Source organism: Kwoniella bestiolae, chromosome 1 (genome assembly GCF_000512585.2).
Source record: "Kwoniella bestiolae CBS 10118 chromosome 1, complete sequence".
Classification (NCBI taxonomy): domain Eukaryota; kingdom Fungi; phylum Basidiomycota; class Tremellomycetes; order Tremellales; family Cryptococcaceae; genus Kwoniella; species Kwoniella bestiolae.
Genome location: NC_089241.1, coordinates 3,890,277 through 3,908,524, shown reverse-complemented (window position 1 = coordinate 3,908,524; position 18,248 = coordinate 3,890,277). Strand labels below are relative to the sequence as shown.

At 46.9% G+C, this 18,248-nt stretch overlaps 6 protein-coding genes across 6 annotated transcripts; 4 read left to right on the top strand and 2 right to left on the bottom strand.

Annotated features, from left to right (window-relative positions):
- Positions 1-2,932: 2,932 nt before the first annotated feature.
- I302_101469 (uncharacterized protein) lies at positions 2,933-5,519 on the top strand (the record flags this gene model as incomplete). The annotated part of the gene is made up of 15 exons (XM_019186855.1): positions 2,933-3,402; positions 3,649-3,753; positions 3,848-3,975; positions 4,032-4,047; positions 4,119-4,128; positions 4,195-4,259; positions 4,319-4,401; positions 4,486-4,745; positions 4,825-4,838; positions 4,907-4,996; positions 5,060-5,070; positions 5,138-5,154; positions 5,212-5,239; positions 5,301-5,391; positions 5,453-5,519. The coding sequence occupies 15 exons, from the start codon at positions 2,933-2,935 to the stop codon at positions 5,517-5,519; spliced, it is 1,455 nt and encodes a 484-aa protein (XP_019049733.1).
- A 389-nt stretch (positions 5,520-5,908) lies between these two features.
- Positions 5,909-7,154, top strand: I302_101468 (uncharacterized protein; the record flags this gene model as incomplete). The annotated part of the gene is made up of 6 exons (XM_019186854.1): positions 5,909-5,920; positions 5,989-6,054; positions 6,116-6,220; positions 6,344-6,549; positions 6,668-6,771; positions 6,859-7,154. The coding sequence occupies 6 exons, from the start codon at positions 5,909-5,911 to the stop codon at positions 7,152-7,154; spliced, it is 789 nt and encodes a 262-aa protein (XP_019049732.1).
- A 128-nt stretch (positions 7,155-7,282) lies between these two features.
- On the bottom strand, positions 7,283-10,444 carry I302_101467 (uncharacterized protein; the record flags this gene model as incomplete). The annotated part of the gene is made up of 6 exons (XM_019186853.1): positions 7,283-7,306; positions 7,376-7,481; positions 7,603-8,295; positions 8,357-8,512; positions 8,600-9,140; positions 9,250-10,444. 6 exons carry the CDS (start codon positions 10,442-10,444, stop codon positions 7,283-7,285), a joined length of 2,715 nt encoding a protein of 904 aa, XP_019049731.1.
- A 270-nt stretch (positions 10,445-10,714) lies between these two features.
- Positions 10,715-11,601, top strand: I302_101466 (uncharacterized protein; the record flags this gene model as incomplete). The annotated part of the gene is made up of 3 exons (XM_019186852.1): positions 10,715-11,047; positions 11,177-11,257; positions 11,374-11,601. The coding sequence occupies 3 exons, from the start codon at positions 10,715-10,717 to the stop codon at positions 11,599-11,601; spliced, it is 642 nt and encodes a 213-aa protein (XP_019049730.1).
- Positions 11,602-11,871: 270 nt separating this feature from the next.
- Positions 11,872-15,373, bottom strand: I302_101465 (uncharacterized protein; the record flags this gene model as incomplete). The annotated part of the gene is made up of 16 exons (XM_019186851.1): positions 11,872-11,906; positions 11,995-12,082; positions 12,137-12,366; positions 12,438-12,519; positions 12,594-12,705; positions 12,777-13,043; positions 13,115-13,246; positions 13,300-13,358; positions 13,424-13,459; positions 13,532-13,870; positions 13,941-14,049; positions 14,115-14,548; positions 14,671-14,932; positions 14,999-15,141; positions 15,204-15,238; positions 15,301-15,373. 16 exons carry the CDS (start codon positions 15,371-15,373, stop codon positions 11,872-11,874), a joined length of 2,436 nt encoding a protein of 811 aa, XP_019049729.1.
- Positions 15,374-15,838: 465 nt separating this feature from the next.
- I302_101464 (uncharacterized protein) lies at positions 15,839-17,991 on the top strand (the record flags this gene model as incomplete). Its single annotated transcript, XM_019186850.1, has 8 exons — positions 15,839-15,932; positions 15,999-16,103; positions 16,167-16,357; positions 16,448-16,687; positions 16,759-17,097; positions 17,186-17,285; positions 17,425-17,808; positions 17,897-17,991. 8 exons carry the CDS (start codon positions 15,839-15,841, stop codon positions 17,989-17,991), a joined length of 1,548 nt encoding a protein of 515 aa, XP_019049728.1.
- Positions 17,992-18,248: the final 257 nt, after the last annotated feature.

The window sequence follows — 18,248 nt, the reverse complement described above, 5'->3', positions numbered from 1 at the left end:
TGCCCAAATGTTCTTGATTGAGTCGAGGTCTGGGGAAGATGGGGGGTGGAAAAGACAAAGGATACCTAATTCCTCTCTGACTGAACTCGAAAGCGCTGCATTGTGGACAGGAGCGTTATCCTCAATCACTTGCACCTCTTCTCCAATCTCCTCTTCTAGCTCTTGTATATATCCAGCTAAGGTACGTTGGAGGATCCATCTCGAGTATTTTGCAGCTGTGATACCACCGCCTTTGCCTTTGGTAAGGGGGATTTGAATGAGAGGGAACTTCTTGTTGTAGGCAATTGCTCCCCATATCATAAGGGATCTTCGACTGATCTAAAGGTGCACTGAACATTCTTGGGAAGGAAAGCTTCGCCAGCCTTTCGAGTGACATGATCCTTCGATGAGAAGCCAATGCAGAGACTGGCTTCATCAGTGAATATCTTGGTATTCCAGTCGGTATCCTCTGTGAGAGCAACCCATTGAAGTCGCTGTTGGATGTGGTTTTGCTTTAAGAAGGGGACTTGACACATTACTCTTCTAAAGAGACCATTTTCTTTGGCAATTTGGCGTACACGATTGGGAGAGATGGAATGAGCTTGAGCAATGGATTTAAAGGAGTCTCGACGGGATTTGAGCATGTGGTTAAGGATTTGTCATTTGAGGCGATCTGAGATTCCAGAAGGACGACCTGGTGGAGGGATTGAATAGCAGGTCTGGTGTTGTTGCCAGTGTTGAAGGGTGTCATGGACAGTGATCTTGGCCAGGAGAGGTAGCAAGCGATCTCTGAAGTGGTCATACCAGCATGGGTTGAAAGACTAACAACCATAGCTCATTTGTTAGGAGTTCGAGGAGTGTGAGGGGAGGTAGTAGGTGCCATTCTGGACAAGTGGGTTTGCTTGGGTGTGGGTAGTCGATGCATGAAGATACAGCAGCGATATATAAATAGGATGAAAGAGGAGAACGAGAGCTTTGATTCAGTACCATACATGAGCTTCATATATCTCCAGGAGACATGTATCTCGGCAACAACATCTAGGAGACAGTCTCAAGGACACGATGGTAACTTGGTGCGGTCGTCAAGGTGTTGGATGTTTTTGGTACCAATTGTATCTGCCACTTTCTTGTGTGATAGGCTTTTTTCACAACTTGTGGAGTTGCCTCAGTTCTTGTTCCTTGCAAGATATTTGTAACAAAGGTACCGGCGTAACCAGCCGTCGATACCGCTGACCTATAAAAGCAACGATTGAACATCCCCGACCGCCGGGAATGTCCACTGGTTATATAGGCACGTGGCCGACATGACACTCTGATTCGCTCCCCTAAACGAAACGGAGCTCCTGCGACTGCGCACCTATCCGCCCGAAAAGGTACCACATCTCCCCGTGTGGCGAACCACAGGGGGGATCTCATCTGCCGGCGCCCGGGCTTTCACCGATCAGCCTTGCTTGGCACCGCCACAGTGCCGCGTATGTGGCGTCTTTTACGACAGGTGGGGCCGAAAACCCGTCGCCCCTGGTGGGAATCGAACCCACCACCTGTTGGGGATGTTCAAAATGTAACAAAGGTACCGGCGTAACCAGCCGTCGATACCGCTGACCTATAAAAGCAACGATTGAACATCCCCGACCGCCGGGAATGTCCACTGGTTATATAGGCACGTGGCCGACATGACAATATTGGAGTGTGGAGGTGTGTTGTGGAAAGCCATGAAGATATGGAGCTGGATTCCAAAATATAATACTAAATGAAAAAAAAGATAAGTAATTGATCAATAATGACTTTGAATAACAGAAAATCATCAAAAAAATGAGATTGGCTTGGCCATAGGATTTGGAATGTTTATTTGAGTTTGTGTTTATGCATCTGTGTGTATGATTAAATCACCTGATTTTTCTTGAAGTTGATTGTCACGATGATCTAGCAACGACCTCAGCAGAGAGCCTTATCCATATAGGAGACAGCCAAGATAGGCGAGCGGGGGAGGGAGATAGAGTAAATCTAAAGGAGACTGATGATATAGAGACGATAATGATACGAAGTGAACAATATTGTCGAGGACACCTCGATACCGTTGAAACTTATACGGTATCGTAGTAAGAGGAACTAATACTCAGCTAGAAGGTAGTGACTTTCAAGGGGACAATAGAAGTTGTAGCCTTGAGGAGATGCTGAGGTGCAGAGCAATATTGTGATATCAAATAATCGTAAGACAAGACAACAATGGAGAATTCATGAGGGACACAGAGATGAATACGAAATGAGAGAAGATATATATACACCTCTGCCTAACCAGGTAATGTCCAATGTCCATAATCGAAGTAGATGTTGAATGAACGAAGTTGAATGATACTATCTACTATCCCATCCTTCTTATCCATCTCCTTCTACTATGAGCAATATCGTTGACGTCGTCGAAGACGGGATCAAATATATGGTACGGAGGTAGCCGACGTGACACTGATGGAGTGCAATTGTCTTGAATTAGTGGATCCCTTTCATGCAGGATCATATGCATGAATGAGGAATCCTTTGCACTGATGAGTGATGTGCATGCCCCACTTGTCTGCTGGAACTTCCCTCCTACTGTTTATATGCATCAATTAGGAATGCACATTGTGATTGATCCGGACCGGCCGTACTGCGACATGTGACATGTGATCGCGTTTTAGCTGTGGGAAGCGGAAGAGAAAGCACCCAGACGTCATCTTGGCATATGGAGCTGATCGATTGGTTACGCGGATCAATTCTTGTATACTTCATTCTCAATCAGTCAATCTCGCCTAAACTACCTTGCCTGTATGATCAGTATCGTCTCTGCTTCATTGGCTCACCCAGAGGAGCAAACATCGCACATCGCAAAACACTAAAAGGTCTATAACAACGTTCATTCCGTCCCATCCATCGACCTTGCTTCCACTTGTATGACGTGATCCCTCCCTCCCTCGATATGACCTCGACTGCATCCAGACCTCCCTTACCCTCCTCCTCATCCTCCTCGTCGACCCTCCTTGATATTCCCACTCCGCCCTCCCGCTCCGAATCCCTCACTCCGAAACATGGTCCCCTCGCGCCCAACGCCTTCGAAGCCCTCGAATCTGAGGGACCTTCCCCGGCAGAGGGGGATATACCGAATGGCCATGAGAGCAGGGAAGAGAGGCTGAGGAGGAGGAATCTGGCGAAGAAGGGTGTGGGGATTGACGAGTCGCAGAGTTCAGGCGGGGATCTGCTGGATGTGAATCACCACCATGATGAAGTGCATGAGGACGAAGGAGAGGGTGAAGGGTTCAAGGGACATAGGAGAACGAGTAGTTTGAGTGAAGCGAGACGGAAGATGAGGGAGAAGATTAGATCACCATTGGTTAGTACGATCAAACTGGATGAGTTGAGGGATACGCTGGAGATTGGGATTGAGAAGAAGTGAGTTTTGTTTACTCTCACTGAGATTATGTGGTTTCCTTTGTTCTTCTTCCCGTCGCCTGGGAAATCTCGTGAGATAGTTGAACAGCCTTTGGAAATGGGATGAACTCACACACGTCATGGGCTCCCTTTCAAGGAACTACTTTGGGATAGTGTTCCCACTGTACATCCGACGATTTTCGGCTGATAGATCCGGATCTGGGAGAGAGATAACGTGCTAATATGGTATATCATGTCTTTAACCAGATTCGCACCCCTCAGTATACCTCCCCACCGACGTCTTCAAACTACCGCAGTAGCACTGTGGGCACTGCTCATTCCCATATGTCTCATCGTGTTCCTCTTGTCTTTGTGAGTTTGTCTAACTCTCACAAGTCACACCATCTCCTGTGCAGCGATGAGAAAGATGTATGTCAAGCTGAATAATCTCATATCATCTTGACAGATCATTCCCTCCTTGCTGGGTCGTGTTGATTCCGTACCTCATTTGGACACAATTTGATACTGCACCTGATTACGGAGGTAGACCAAAAGAATGGGCGAGGAGGTTCTTCTTCTGGACGTATTTCGCACGTGAGTCAGTTGTATACCGCTTGTGAAGCGCAGAAACTGATGGTTTGGTGATACAGAGTACTACCCCTGCAGGTGAGCTTCTTTGAACTCATCGATCATTTGAGACTATGCTGACAGATGGTGGTCCGCACCGATGTGTTTAGTATCGTCAAGGTGAGCTGAGATGATTTGTGATGGTTACTTCTGATGTTCAGCTGACTGTTCGGTTGGATAATATAGGAAGCTGAACTTCCACCTGATCGACCATATCTGTTTGGGTATCATCCTCATGGTATCATAGGGATGTGAGCCTCTTCTGCTCTGTCTGCTCATTCTGGGCATTGAGCTGATAAGCGTATCATAGGGGAGCATTCGCAACTTTCGCTACCGAAGGAACGAACTTTTCAGAATACTTTCCAGGGATCAAACCCCATCTTCTCACTTTAGGTAATTGCCCACCACTTATCCCACTCAGCATTATCATCGTTTCTCATATGTATTTTTCTAACTTCAGAATCCTAATTGTCGCAGAATCAAACTTCAAGATCCCCTTCTACCGCGACATCCTAATGGCCCACGGCATATGTTCCGTAGCCAAGAAATCATGTGCCAACATCCTCTCTCAAGGTCCTGGAACAGCCATCGCGATAGTAGTGGGCGGTGCGACTGAATCGCTGTCCGCTCATCCCGGTACGGCGGATTTGACTTTGAAGAGGAGATTTGGATTTATCAAGATGGCAATAAGGGAGGGGGCAGATTTGGTTCCCGTTTTTAGTTTTGGTGAGAATGATGTGAGTGCTGTCCTCCTCCGTCCTGTGTGATATACCGTACGGTGGAGTATAAATGCTGATTCCGATGGCTTGTATGTAGATCTACGAACAATTGTATGTTGGCTTACCTGATCGAATGGGGATGTATCCGCGGGATGGCAGCTGATGGGTATTAGTAATAGGGCGAACGCAAAAGGTTCATGGGTATATACTTTACAAAAGAATTTCCAGAAGATGTTCGGGTTTACGTTGCCTTTGTTCTACGGAAGAGGGTAAGTCAGCTGTCGGCCACAGTCACTCTTGAATGACCAAGCTGATGATGCATCTTCGAATAGTCTTTTCAACTGTATGTGCTTGTGTTGTAGCATCCAAATTGCCTGTACTGATCATCTCCTTGTTACACCGTGAAATAGACAACTACGGATTGATGGTGAGCTTGCATACAGAGTCTTTTGTCATTTCATTGGAGCTGACAAACTGATCATAGCCCTTTCGACACCCTATTGTGTCTGTCGGTAAGTGTCCTCTCATATTTCCCTGTCGACGTCTGAAAGTGAAAGCTGACAAGCAGAACAGTGGGTAAACCCATACATGTAAAGAAGGACCCACACCCATCAGACGAGCATGTACAAGAGATGCAGCAGCTGTACATCGAAGAACTTATGAGGTCAGTTTGTTGGTCTGTCAAGCAGTCATCATAAGCCCGAGCTGACGATTGCTCTGAGTAGGATTTGGGATAGGTACAAGGATCTGTATGCGAGAGGGCGGACCAAGGAATTGACATTGGTTGAGTAAGATGGTATATGGACTCTTCACTTCTTCATTTTCGAAAACCGCCCGTTGAGGGGGGATCTGATATCGAGCGTTGGGATAATTGATACGAGAGAATATGGGTCTTGGGTTTCTTCCTCTATAGTTTCAGTGTTCTGAGCAAATGGTATGATACATGATGCATTGTTGTAACATCTCTCTGTTCTTGACTGCAGATACACAAAAGTTAAAGTGGACGACCTCCACCGGGGATGATCGACTTTTTCAACTTTTTTTGTTATTGTTCGACATTGATTCCACTCTTAACCTATTCTTGTAGCTATCAAAATCAACAAGCTTCTGGGGCCCGTCAGACGATTTGGACCGCCGTATAAGACTGAGCTGACTCGGAACCAAAGGAAAACACACCCACAATGAATATAGCTGTAAGTCTATCCACTCTCAAATCCCACCTTCCTCAATTGGTTGATTACAACTAACCCCTATGATATAGACGTATATACCTCCAGGCGAACAGGATCCCAATGACTTAGCATGGATGAGAGAAGCCTTGAATATGGTGTGTTGCTTGTCTGAGCATTATCTGAATGGAATGGAATGATTAAGCTGACGTATCGTAGGCCGAAGAAGCATTGGCTAACGACGAAGTTCCAGTAGGGTGTGTTTTTGTGAAAGGTGGAAATGCTATTGCCAGAGCAAGGAACAGGACCAACGAGTGGAGGAATGTAAGTCCAATCCCTACTATTTGATGTTCACCGTTCACTCGTCAGACGGGATCATGGTGTATTTGCGTTTATACGCACAGTTCAGCAAAGTGCAAATGGTACATCGCTGACTTGTATTCCCAGGCAACCCTCCACGCAGAACTCGAAGCTATAGATCATCTCCTTCCGACCCACCCCGCCCCGCTGAGTAGCATCACCCTCTACGTGACTGTCGAACCATGTGTGATGTGTGCGTCTGCCCTCAGACAGATAGGTATAGGAAGAGTGGTGTATGGCTGCGGGAATGATAGGTTCGGTGGATGTGGGAGTGTGATTGATGTGAATAGCTCGTGAGTGTTTGTGGGGTCGTTTCTCTTTACTTTGATGATTAAGATGCAGAGGAGATGGGGTAAACTATGCAAGGATGATGGACAGGTAGAAGCTGATAGTTTCATTGTATACCGATAGCGATCGCCTGAACACTCATCCTGCGTATATCGCGGAGGGAGGATACTACAGAGAGGAAGCTATAATGTTATTAAGGCGGTTCTACATGTCACAGAATCCTAATGGTGAGTCTCCCTATCAACTATAACCCATTCACCATCATATCGCAGGCTATACTTCACGCCGCTGATATGGATTTATTACTCTCATAGCTCCCAAACCAAAAGCAAAAGCTACCAGAGTACTCAAAACAGACTTCCTCCCCATCCCTACAACCCCCTCTTCTTCAAGACCACCATCCACTACCCCCACCTCCATCAAGCGAAACTCATCTTCATCGACTCCCATAATCCCTTCGTCAGGCGACTCCACACCTGCGCTGGAGATACCTCCTAGCTCTAGTGGAAGTATCACGGACGATTTCGTCGGTTCACTGGATAGTGAGAAGACTATATTACCTATTGGATCGACTCTGGCTAGTACTCCTGTTCCCGGACCAATAGATTAGATGAGATAGATATACATGGTTGGAGATACATCTTGCTGCATTCGAACATCTGTACTTGTACACATACATATGCATTGTATTATACTTCATTATGATTATATTAATTTACATATTGGCGATTTGATGGATTATGGATGGACGAACGTTATTATCTATCAATTCCAATACTCATCAGCTTTTGAGCCTTACATCGGAATGTCGAACTGAGCTGATCAACTCACATCTTCTTTATACAGGATCATCAACTTTTCCAACTCCCTCTTAGGTAGTCCCGTCCTATAGCTTATCTCTTCGAACGTAGTCATCCCGTCTAAGTACTGTACTACTCTGCAATTTCGTCAATCTTAAATCAGCAATCCAGACCATACAACACAATGAGATATCTCATCGTTACCACTGAATCTCGCAAATGGGTTCTGGTCCTGGCAAAGGATGAACCCCAACTCACAAATCAAATTTACTAGCCGTAACCTCATCATTCCCCTCCCTAATGACCCTCAACCACCTAGCCTCCTCCTTCTGCGCCCGCGACGGCCTAAATATAAAACTGCTCTCAAACTTCGGTATCTCCGATTTCACCGGTTCTTCCACATCTTCTCTGAAATTCGCAAATTCTTTTATCTGAGACTCGATATCCTCATCACTATCCATCTCCAACGCGGGGTCATAATCCATATACGACTGTTCCATCCGACCCGGTTTCTTGGGGGACGGGACGGTAATGGAATCGAGGGGGTTGGTCATAGGGTGTATAGTAGCTCTGGGAGTGATCAATTCGTCGGAATCTTCTATACTTATAGTCGGAGATTTGGTGGCACTGGCATTGGCACTGGATGTGAGATCTTTCTGAAGAGCCAGCCATTTCTCTCGGCGACGTTTCCACAGTCTCTTCCAGGCTTCCATCTTTACTTCCTTTCTTGCGTATACCCTTGCGCGGGTGTGCACTTGGACGACCAGATCTTGCTTCAACAGCCAGATCAGGGCGGACATGTATAGTCGACGGATGGACATGTCTGGATCGGACGGTAGGATATCGCGGAATGGGATTGGGGAGGAGGATATGAGAGAGATGAATGATGTGAATGATGGGAGGGTGGGGAAATCACGGGAAAAGCGGGCGGTGTACTGTTCGATTGATACGCTGCAACGTGATATTAAAGATGAGCTGGATAGCTTGAATAAGCGATTGTGAGCTGACTCACGTATGTTCGTCGACGGTCGTAGGCATGACGATCGTTCTCAATCTGGTATTTATCACATCCACCAAGATAGCTTTCTTGTTTTCCACCAACTCCCTCGCAAGGGGTATGACGATGGCTTCGAGGTCGAACCGTAGTAGATGAGCAATATCGACGAGACTGAAGGTGGGACATCGGATGTCAGCGATTGATTCCCTCTGCACTCACGTATATACGGCATATACGTTCTATAGCAGGATGACTCACGGTTTCGTAACATCACAAGCCTCAATAAGCGACTTCATCAACTGCGTCTCATCCTCCTGATCCTGCGTAGTAGCTATCGTAGCTTTTGACCCCCGTCTATCTCCCGGTATACTCGAACTCTGAGATTCCATACCAACCCCCAACCCAATGATGGCCGTACTGATCTCACTGGCTCTCTCAGTCGCATCGTCATCTATCAGGAGTAATGTCTGCCAGGGTTCCACACGCAGTTCAGGTCGTCGTATAGGTGTAGTCGGATCATCCCAGTCTTCATCATCGCTATCTGAACCCTCGGATTCACTGTACTCGTCTCTCTCTCCCCAATGCGCCCAGGCTTCGTCGGCGTCTACCACCTTGGGCGAGAGAACGGTATTTATCGTCATATCTGCCAGGTGGGTGGTGATGGTGGTAGGTAGATATGAATGTAGGGGATTAGCAGGCTGAGTTTTGAGTTGGTGCAGGCGGAGATACAAGGTGTTGAGGTTCCGGTCGAGAGGCATGTTGGCGTACATCCATTTACAGCAGTCTGTCACGTCGACGCCTGACCATAGAGTTACAGTAGAGTCAGTTGGATGTACACATTACAGACACAAGGTCCGTAGTATAGGTCCGACTTGAGACGTGTAAGTATGGTAGAAGACATGACCCACCCTCAGCCAAACACTTCTCCTTGTACCTGGCCATCGTCCAAGTCTGCTTCCCAATAAAATTGCTCTCGCATTGCAGCTTCCAAGCAGCCGCCGTCCACTTGAAAGCTATCTCCCTATATATCTCATCGTACATCCCCAGCGTCTGATGATGATGCTCATCGTGGGCCTCCGTACCAGGTTTCGGATCGGGTTTGTCTATAATCAGGACCAAATGAAACATATTGAGGTTGGGCGTATCATCCTGTTCGTTCTTTGCCGCAGCAGGGGTAGGAGCGGGGGTTTCGGGCGAAGATGAATTTTCTTTATTGTTTTCGACTAGTGGACCCAGACTGGAAGCTTTGGAAGACGATATCAATTGTTGTTCCCTCGTTCGTCTACCCCTCGAGGGGAGATCCCTATTATCCTCTTCCCTATCCAAATCATCTTCATCGGTGGGTATCTCCCATTTACCCTCTGCGTTGGAGCAGACCGGATGACCTAGGAATACTACCGATCCAACACAAATTTCAAACTTCCTATTACATGCTGCTCTGGGTGGTGTCAGCATATCGCTGAGGAAATCTAGATGATAACCTAGCGCATAGTTGTATTGCGAATCTATCTTCTCCTTCTCTTTCTCGGGTTTAGACTTGTCGTTGTTATTATTGTTGTCGATGATAGTAGCGTTGGTTGTACTTCCTGGATCTCGTCTGGAATCGTCCACCACTATACTACTATCTATGGATCTAAATGCTGAAGAATGATCCTTACTCCCATTATTACCGTTGGTAGTGTCTTCACGTGAGTTCTGATTCGTCCAAACAACATCATAATCGCTATCCTCATCTGAGCTCGTCCCATCCCCATCCGCATCATCGTCGTCCTCATCCTCGTCCGAGTCTACCGGCTTTGAGTCATAGTACATAGGATGTATCTTGTGCTTCCGCTTCTTATTGCGGGACCGCACCGACCCAGCAGAAGAAGCCTTGGTATTCTCCTCTACTCCGCCGAACAACCTGCGCCGTAGAGCGTTGTTCGCCCCGATATGGGGGTTCTTGTAGTCTACGTCGAAATCTGTGGCTGTGAATGTTGCTGAGGGGTAGATGGGCTGGGCGAGTCGGATGTTGGGCGAAGCGGGGTCGGGAGGGTATCGGAAGACTGCTCTGCCCCGTGAGGAGGAGGTGACGAGCAGGAGACCGAGGATGTTTTCGGCCATGGTCAAGGACTGATAGGGGTGTTGAGGGCTATGGTAGATCCAAGGTACACATTCTAGATATCATTGAGGATGTATGAAGTATGAAGTGGGATGTTGAATAATCTTTCCTCTTCGACGTGATGATAACCGAGTTGATTGTGGTTGTTCGGTCATCGTCCTCTTCATCTTTCACTTTGTTGACATCTTTCATCTTCCTGTTTCTCTTCTTATTGTCCATATTTTGCAAACGGCCATCATACCATCAAGACATCATCCAATACTCTGGGAAAGATGCTACTAGACGGCCCCTCGTGCATACCAACCTTCGAACCTATCAACCTCTACTCATTCTACCCCCACCCCATCTCACCCAGATCACACGTCCATTCGACCCTCTTCCCTCATCCCGATAATGCCAACACAGCCTCGAGCTCAGGCTCGTCGCGTCAGAAAGGAACGCAGCCTGACAGAGCGATCAAGAAAGAGATAACGCGAGAGGAAGTACAGCAAGCCATGGAACGAGCCGAACGACGCGCTTTGATGGGTCGACGTCCTGCTGGGGTGGGGATGAGCAGGGACGATGATGAGGTTGTTAATGAGGAGGACATTTTGGATCATGAGCAGGTGGGCTGGTTCTTCCATCAAACCAAGCTGTCTTATATCCCACACCTACAGTATTCACATGTACCGGAGTATCGTTCATGGCTCAGCTGTGTGCCTCATACTGATGATGTTGGTTGTGATCTGACATAGCACGATATCAATATGTTCGGACATAGATTCTTATTACCTTTCGGACGTCGACTCACGCAGATGGAAATGGATGCTGCGCCAGTGAGTTTACACTTTACGATCTGTTGATCATCCGTGCCCATCAAATTGTTCGAGAGAGATAGTTCTGTACGAAATGGGAATCGATAGCTGACCACTGTTCATGATATTCATCACAGTCCCCCTCCCCATCGGAACACGACCACGAAAGACGCCAAGAGGACCATACGATGGGCTCACCACTGATGGAACCTCAGATCCAAGGTGAAGATGGCGAAGAGGATGAAGAAGACGAAGAGGGAGCGGTAGATTTGGATGCTAGTATTGAGGATTTGGATAATAGTGAGATGGTTGATGAGGAGGAGAATGAGGGGAGTATCGAAGAGGAGCAAGAAGAGGGATACTAAGAAAGATGGAGACTGGTCCCACACACTTCCCTCATTGAGCTTTTGGTCGTTCAGTCTGACCAAGAACATCTGGGACACAGCAAGATGATCCATCCTCACTGCGTTGAGCAGATCTTGTATCATACGTTGTGCGTTATGTAAAATAGATTCATCTTCCAAGATAAATGATCATAACGACAGACAGATATGTACAGTGAAATGCAGGGTATGTAGAAGTAGATGTACTAGGTATCCTCGCTGATATTCCAGAAGATAGCACAAACTGAATGATTACTTTGCAAATACGAAATCCACACTTCTCGGAGCTGTGTCGAATTACCAGGTGAAAAATCAGTCATCGCTCCTCACATCCAAAAAATGTGGTGGGAAGAAGACGATGAGATAATGACTTACCAGGGCCAAAACTAATCTTCTCAGGGATCTCAACGCCATCACCCGTGATATCCAATAATCTAACTTTCAGTGCCAACTCAGCCAATATCTGATATGCGAGTCGTCAGCTCATCACAAGTCATTTGCTGATATGCGAGCTTACATGTATATAATCCGCAGACTCTTTACTGCTCATACCCCCCTCACCTCTTACGACCCTAATCCCATCCGTCCATTCTGCCAACTGTGCAGCGTGGATAGCATCCAGGTCAAGTAGACTTGCATCGCCCTCTCCTATTATTGAGAACGATAATTTGGAGATCAAGTTGGGTGATCTTGAGTTGACTGCGCAACCTGTTTGTGATCGGATGGAGGATATCGATGAGATGTCGACTGCACATGCAAAATTAGTATAGACTGTTGCATCCACTCAGAGCAGGATACCGATGTGGCTCAATACTCACTCCTTTCTCTCAAAGACTCAAATGGTGGATTATCAATTCTCTGCGTAAACTCATCCCAAGCTAACACGCGTCGATTAGGTGACTACACTCAGTTACAGTCACTGTAAGCGATGAACTCTCATTTCCTGGATTTAAGGAGTCCATGGAAGAGCTTACCAGTCGTAAGAAACGTAATGGCTTCTGGGCATTTGGCCTCACACTCGGCATAACACCCTGTACAATAACCTGGGCAGAGTTGAACCACCCTCCCTGGAGCATACAGCCGATTCTACACATCCAACCCCATGAATCAGCAACCCTTCTATTTCGCCTCTCAGCCCATACTCGAAGTTCACATACCTCTGCTCAGCAAGCACCTCATACCCCTCTCTCCCCAATTTATCTCTCAATTCCCTAACTGCCAAACGCGACATCATCCCATCTTCCTTCTCCAGCAATTCCATCTGTCTATCCCTTATCGTCCTATATTCCGTGGCTAGGAAGTCTTGCTCCAGATTCAACCAGGTCTTATTACCTTCGTCAGAGAGGGATAAGCGGATCTGCGAACGGACGAGGAAAGAGACTTTTGGGAAATCTGGTGTTTGTGAGGCGGATTCGGACCACATCCTGTTGATCATGTAGCGAATGTCAGTAGATGTCTCTTGAGTGGTATGGCGCCGGAAAGGGTGAATACTTACCTCAGGAAGAACCGTAAAACAAGTTGATGAAGTTTTGAGAAGTTCAGTAAGAACAGCTGGAAATTCGATGGCGAGTGATGTCCTGCTTGGGATACTTTGTAGTGCTCGCACAGGATTTTCACGCATTCGGAACTATCCAGCTTGATCAGTTCCGACGGTCACCTTTGATCAAGGCGTTAACTCACCTCGCTTTGCCGATCGGACATCGTCTCTCAGCGGGTTTAGCTTGTTGTTCCATGACGAGCTGTACTCAATATTAGCTTTTACTATCGTTCGGTATAGTGTGTAGGTGTGAACAAGCTAGCTTACATTATGGAAGCTCTCCTCATGAGTAGCGAAGTAATGCTACAATCGACCATCCAGCCATCAGCTTTGTCGTATGAAGATCATATAGATTTTCAAGCTGACGTGACTTACCAAACATTCCAATCCAAGTTCACCAACATCCCTAAACATCTCCATCTCCATCATGAACCCAGCCTCGTCCTCTCCATCAAGGCATAGTCCAATCTTCTGCCATCCTTCCGCAGTCCTAGCCATCCCCGTCTTCCTATGATGCCCATTTGACGAGGCCAGATCTTCCTGTTGAGCTAGACGTCCATACTCCCATAATTCCCTTAACATCGTTTCTTGGTGAGGGTTTGTTCCTGGACGGACCGGTCGAAGACGAGTATTGTGGAGGATTACACCGTAACGGGCTTGAAAATTTAGGATTTGAGGTTCGACGACGTTGTTTGCAGAAGTAGGCATGAGGCGCTATGGGGCAGTATCTTCAGCAAAGATCGAAGTATCTCTCTGGCATGTGCTTTCGAGTAAGGATACTCACGGATATGTATCGGCGTACACTCAGATGCTCCAATACAGCTACAAGCTCGGGATATTGTTTCGAGTTCTCTTGATGTCCTGAACGAAGGCAGGAGTTGATCAAGCCGAGACTACGACACCGAATGATATCGTTAATAATCTCAATACCATGTAAGCGAGAGGATGGTTTACTCACCTCTGCGCAACCAGCTCCAAATCCCCAGTCCCCTCCAACCTCTTCACTACAACCTTAAAGAACAACTCCACACCATTAAGGCCATTATACCCCTCAGAGTCAGGTATAAGCGCCTTAATCCTATTATAAATCCTATCGAACCCATATCCATCTGTATTTCCATTACCTCCAAAGGTTTCCTTCCCTTTTCCCTTCCTATCTTTCTTAGTCTGACCGTAAGGGGTCGAAGGTAATTTCATTCCTGGTACATTGCCATTTACCCCTAGTTGAGGAGAAGAAATGACGAATTTACGTATGATTGCTGTGCTTGGTCTTAGGATGTTGGGTTGGGTAGCTGTTATGACGAGATTAAGGATTTTGACGATGAAAGTGTCGGATAGGTCGCCCCAGCCGGATTCGAATTCCAGGATGCCTCGGATGCCTTGGAGGGCGTACTAGTAAGTTTTCGGGGCCATGTCAGCCCGGGGCAATGTTGGAGAGCGCGATATAAGGGAGTTAGGGTGGGACAGGGCAGAAGCAAAAATAAGAAGGAAGCATGACGTTGAAGATAACTTACGGCCAAACTATTCCCACTTAGCCCTCCTTCGACTCGCTCCAGAAACTTGATCAACATCCTCATCCCACCCTTGATCATAAATTCCACAGCGAAATCTTCCTCCTTGATGTACTTTTGTAGATTGAACAAAGCCAATTTGAGAGGGATAGCATCTGCTGAGCTTGGTATATCGACTGTACTATCTCCCAAGGATATACGGTGGATAGATGATTTGAGAGAGGTGACTACTACCAACGCCTCTGTAGCTGGGGAGGGGACTAGTCTATCAAGGATATCATACCTGTATTAGCAACATCTATCGTTAAATCGAAAGAGAACGTGAGCTTACTTTAGAACATCATGGTTATATACTTTACTAGGTAGGTTATTCTGAGTTACCAAGTTGTCCGCTTCGTCCCGTAGACATAGGGTTATGTGATGTTCCTTCGTCCCAAATGAGGTCGACATGATTTCGACGATATAGGCTACTCGCTGTGTATCCCATCAGTCGCTCGTCAGCTTGCATTCAGTTCGAAGAAATAAGCTGAACGTACAGCTTCTGGATCTATACGAGCTGGTATCCTTCGACCTATGATAGCTCATCTGATAAGCTACTGGGATCTGCTGTATCAGAACATTAATTCAGCTTACCTTTATAAGTCACCATGTTGGTTGGGATAGCACCTCGCCTAGTCACGGGCGTAGGAGCAGGTGGTTGGGACATGGCGATGATTCTGTTTGTTTTCGGTGTGTGTTCCGTTCCCTCTATCCCTCATACAGCTACTCGATCCTTTGGTTCGTAGACGCTGTCAATGGGTGTCAGAGATAAGAAGAGGATAGAAGAAGGAAAGGTCAGTCAAGTGATGCTGGATGATGCATGATACCTTGACGACGGGTCGAATTCGTTCAACATTCATTTGCTCATTATTATTCATTAGCAAATCCAGGCACGGAATCAGAGCATTAGAGCCACACTATATAAACAGATACAGATAGACAGATAACATCATTCATCATCTTACACTTGCTCTCCTTTCCTTTCTCTCTCGATACACCTGAGTTCTACTTGTGAGACCACCAGCTACCACTCAGACGATCATAAACAACAAGATAGGAAGACATATAACGGATATCAGATCACCCAGACGGTACATGGTATATGGCCACCAGTCCAGTCCCCCTCGAACCCATGGGCCCAGATTATCACGAACGAAGACCTCTCCATGAGGCTGACCAGGATGATTCGAGCGTAGATGAAGAAGATGTAGATGAGTTTATTGCTGGTGAGCTATCATCTCCCCCCAAGGTTGCAAATTGATGAAAGCTCATTGATCACAACTCTTATGTAGCCAACGAAGGCTCTTCGGGAAAAGTGCACAGCTCGTCTCCATCTTCGAAACATGCTAGCAAGAGGTTGTTCGCAGCCTTCATGATCTTCGGGCTACTCAACAATGGTGTGTACATCTCAGCTTGCTATTTAGCGTTCACCGAAACGCCCAAGCTAAGTCGGTCTCTAGTACTTTACGTGATCATCCTCTCTGCCGCACTGGATTTGGTATCTTCCTCAACACCTAAAGGGATAGTAGCGCTATTCAACATCTTTCCTGCTCTCTTGACCAAGGTGGTATGGCCATTGGTGTCTAATGGGAAGATCAGATATACGAGGAGAGTGGGGGTATGTACCTGTGTGAGCTGGCTGGGGATCATGGTGAGTCGCTATCTCCAAAGTATATGTATCAGCTGTCTCTGTGCGTCGAAGTGATGGAAGGTATAGCTGATCAATTCGTGATGGATATAGACAATAGCATTCTCCAACTCCCTTGCTCCTCGTCTACTAGGCATATCAATGGCATCCCTCTCATCAGGTTTAGGTGAACTGACATTCCTTCAAATGACTACTACCTTACCTACGCGATCAACGTCCAAGACTGCTCTGGGCGCTTGGTCGAGTGGGACGGGATTCGCAGGAATAGCAGGAGCAGGGATATGGTGGATGCTTCGTGGATTGGGTGTGAGGGGTGGTTTAGGAATCTCAAGTGTGAGCTCAGCTCAAGTCCGCAGCCTTTCTTGTGGCCGTCTGAGCTGACAGCATCATGACGGTTTGGGCAGGTATTACCTCTCTTCTTTCCCTTGACATACAAATGCCTCTTGCCATCCCATCAAGAACTCCGATCGATCCCATCAAAATCGAATGGAATGGGCGAATATCAACCTTTCTCAAGCGATGATGCGGTCCCGCCCTCTATATACATCACGCCTCCCTCACAGGACCCGATACCCCGGCTATCTTCCTTGAATGAACCTGAAGATGATCCCAAACCTGCTGCTCAGACTCATCACAAGGTACATTTGAGTACGAAAGAGAAGCTGGACCTTCTCAAGCCATTGGTACTGAGGTATATGGTTCCGCTCTGTGCGGTCTACGTGGAGGAATACGTGATCAATTCGGTAAGTCTTAGTTACACCCATATACGAACCCGATCAGCTATGATATCCTTCACTAGATCTGATAAAGCTGATGACAACCTATGAGCAGGGTGTCGCACCTACCTTAGTATTCCCCTTACCTACCTCTGGTTTATGGTCGAAGCTATTCAAATCGCCAAGAGACTACTACCCATTCTGGGCATTGACGTGTGAGCCTGTCCTCTGTCCTCATATTTAAGTTAAGCTACCAACCTCTCATACAAGTCTCGAGACTTGTGATTTCATCCCCACATCTCTTTACTCAGAGCGCATTACAGGGAACACACTACTAACAAATGCAACTCACAGACCAAACATTCGTCTTCCTCTCCCGATCCTCCCTCTCCCTCTCCCTTCCACCCATCCCACTAAGATTCCTCCCTCTCCCATCAATAATCCAATTCCTAGTCCTCTCGTCGCTCTACCTCCAAGCCAAACACTTCATATTCTCCTCGCCCTCCTACACTCCACCGGAAACCCCTCCAACCAACGGTGTAGACAGGAGTATCTCCATGGTATTTCTCTTAATCTGTATAGAAGGGTTATGTGGTGGGTTGGCATATGTGAATACGTTTTATCATGTGGCTCGGGAGGGTGAGACTGAGCATGAAGAAGGGGATGGGGAAGGGGATGGGAAGAGCGGGATGAAAAGGGAATTTAGGATTGGGGCGGTCGGAGCGGCCGATTCGACTGGTATGTCCTCGAACTGCGTATCACCTCACATCAGCTTCTCGGATCACTTGCGTGTGAAAGATAAGCTGATCAGTGGACCTTTGTTCAGGTATTCTATTCGCTTCGTTGATCTCGATGCCACTGGAATTGAGTTTGTGCAACTCCCAGATCGAACAGGGTAGGACGATGTGTAGAGATCTATAACAGGTAGTACACTCGGATCAAGTGAGTGATTCTTGGTCTATCGTATGGGATACGACGTTATACAGTAGAAGGAGTGCTGCAGGATATGTTGTACTATACTTGTATCAGTTTCAATGTATGCATTCATCTATATCTCCAATTGCATCTCCGCTATGTACCCTACCACGCCAACTGTACCTCCGAAGAGTAACCTAGTTATCATAGATAGGTTCAGATTTGAACATATTAACATTAGTGGCAACAGCCGGAACCTCGTC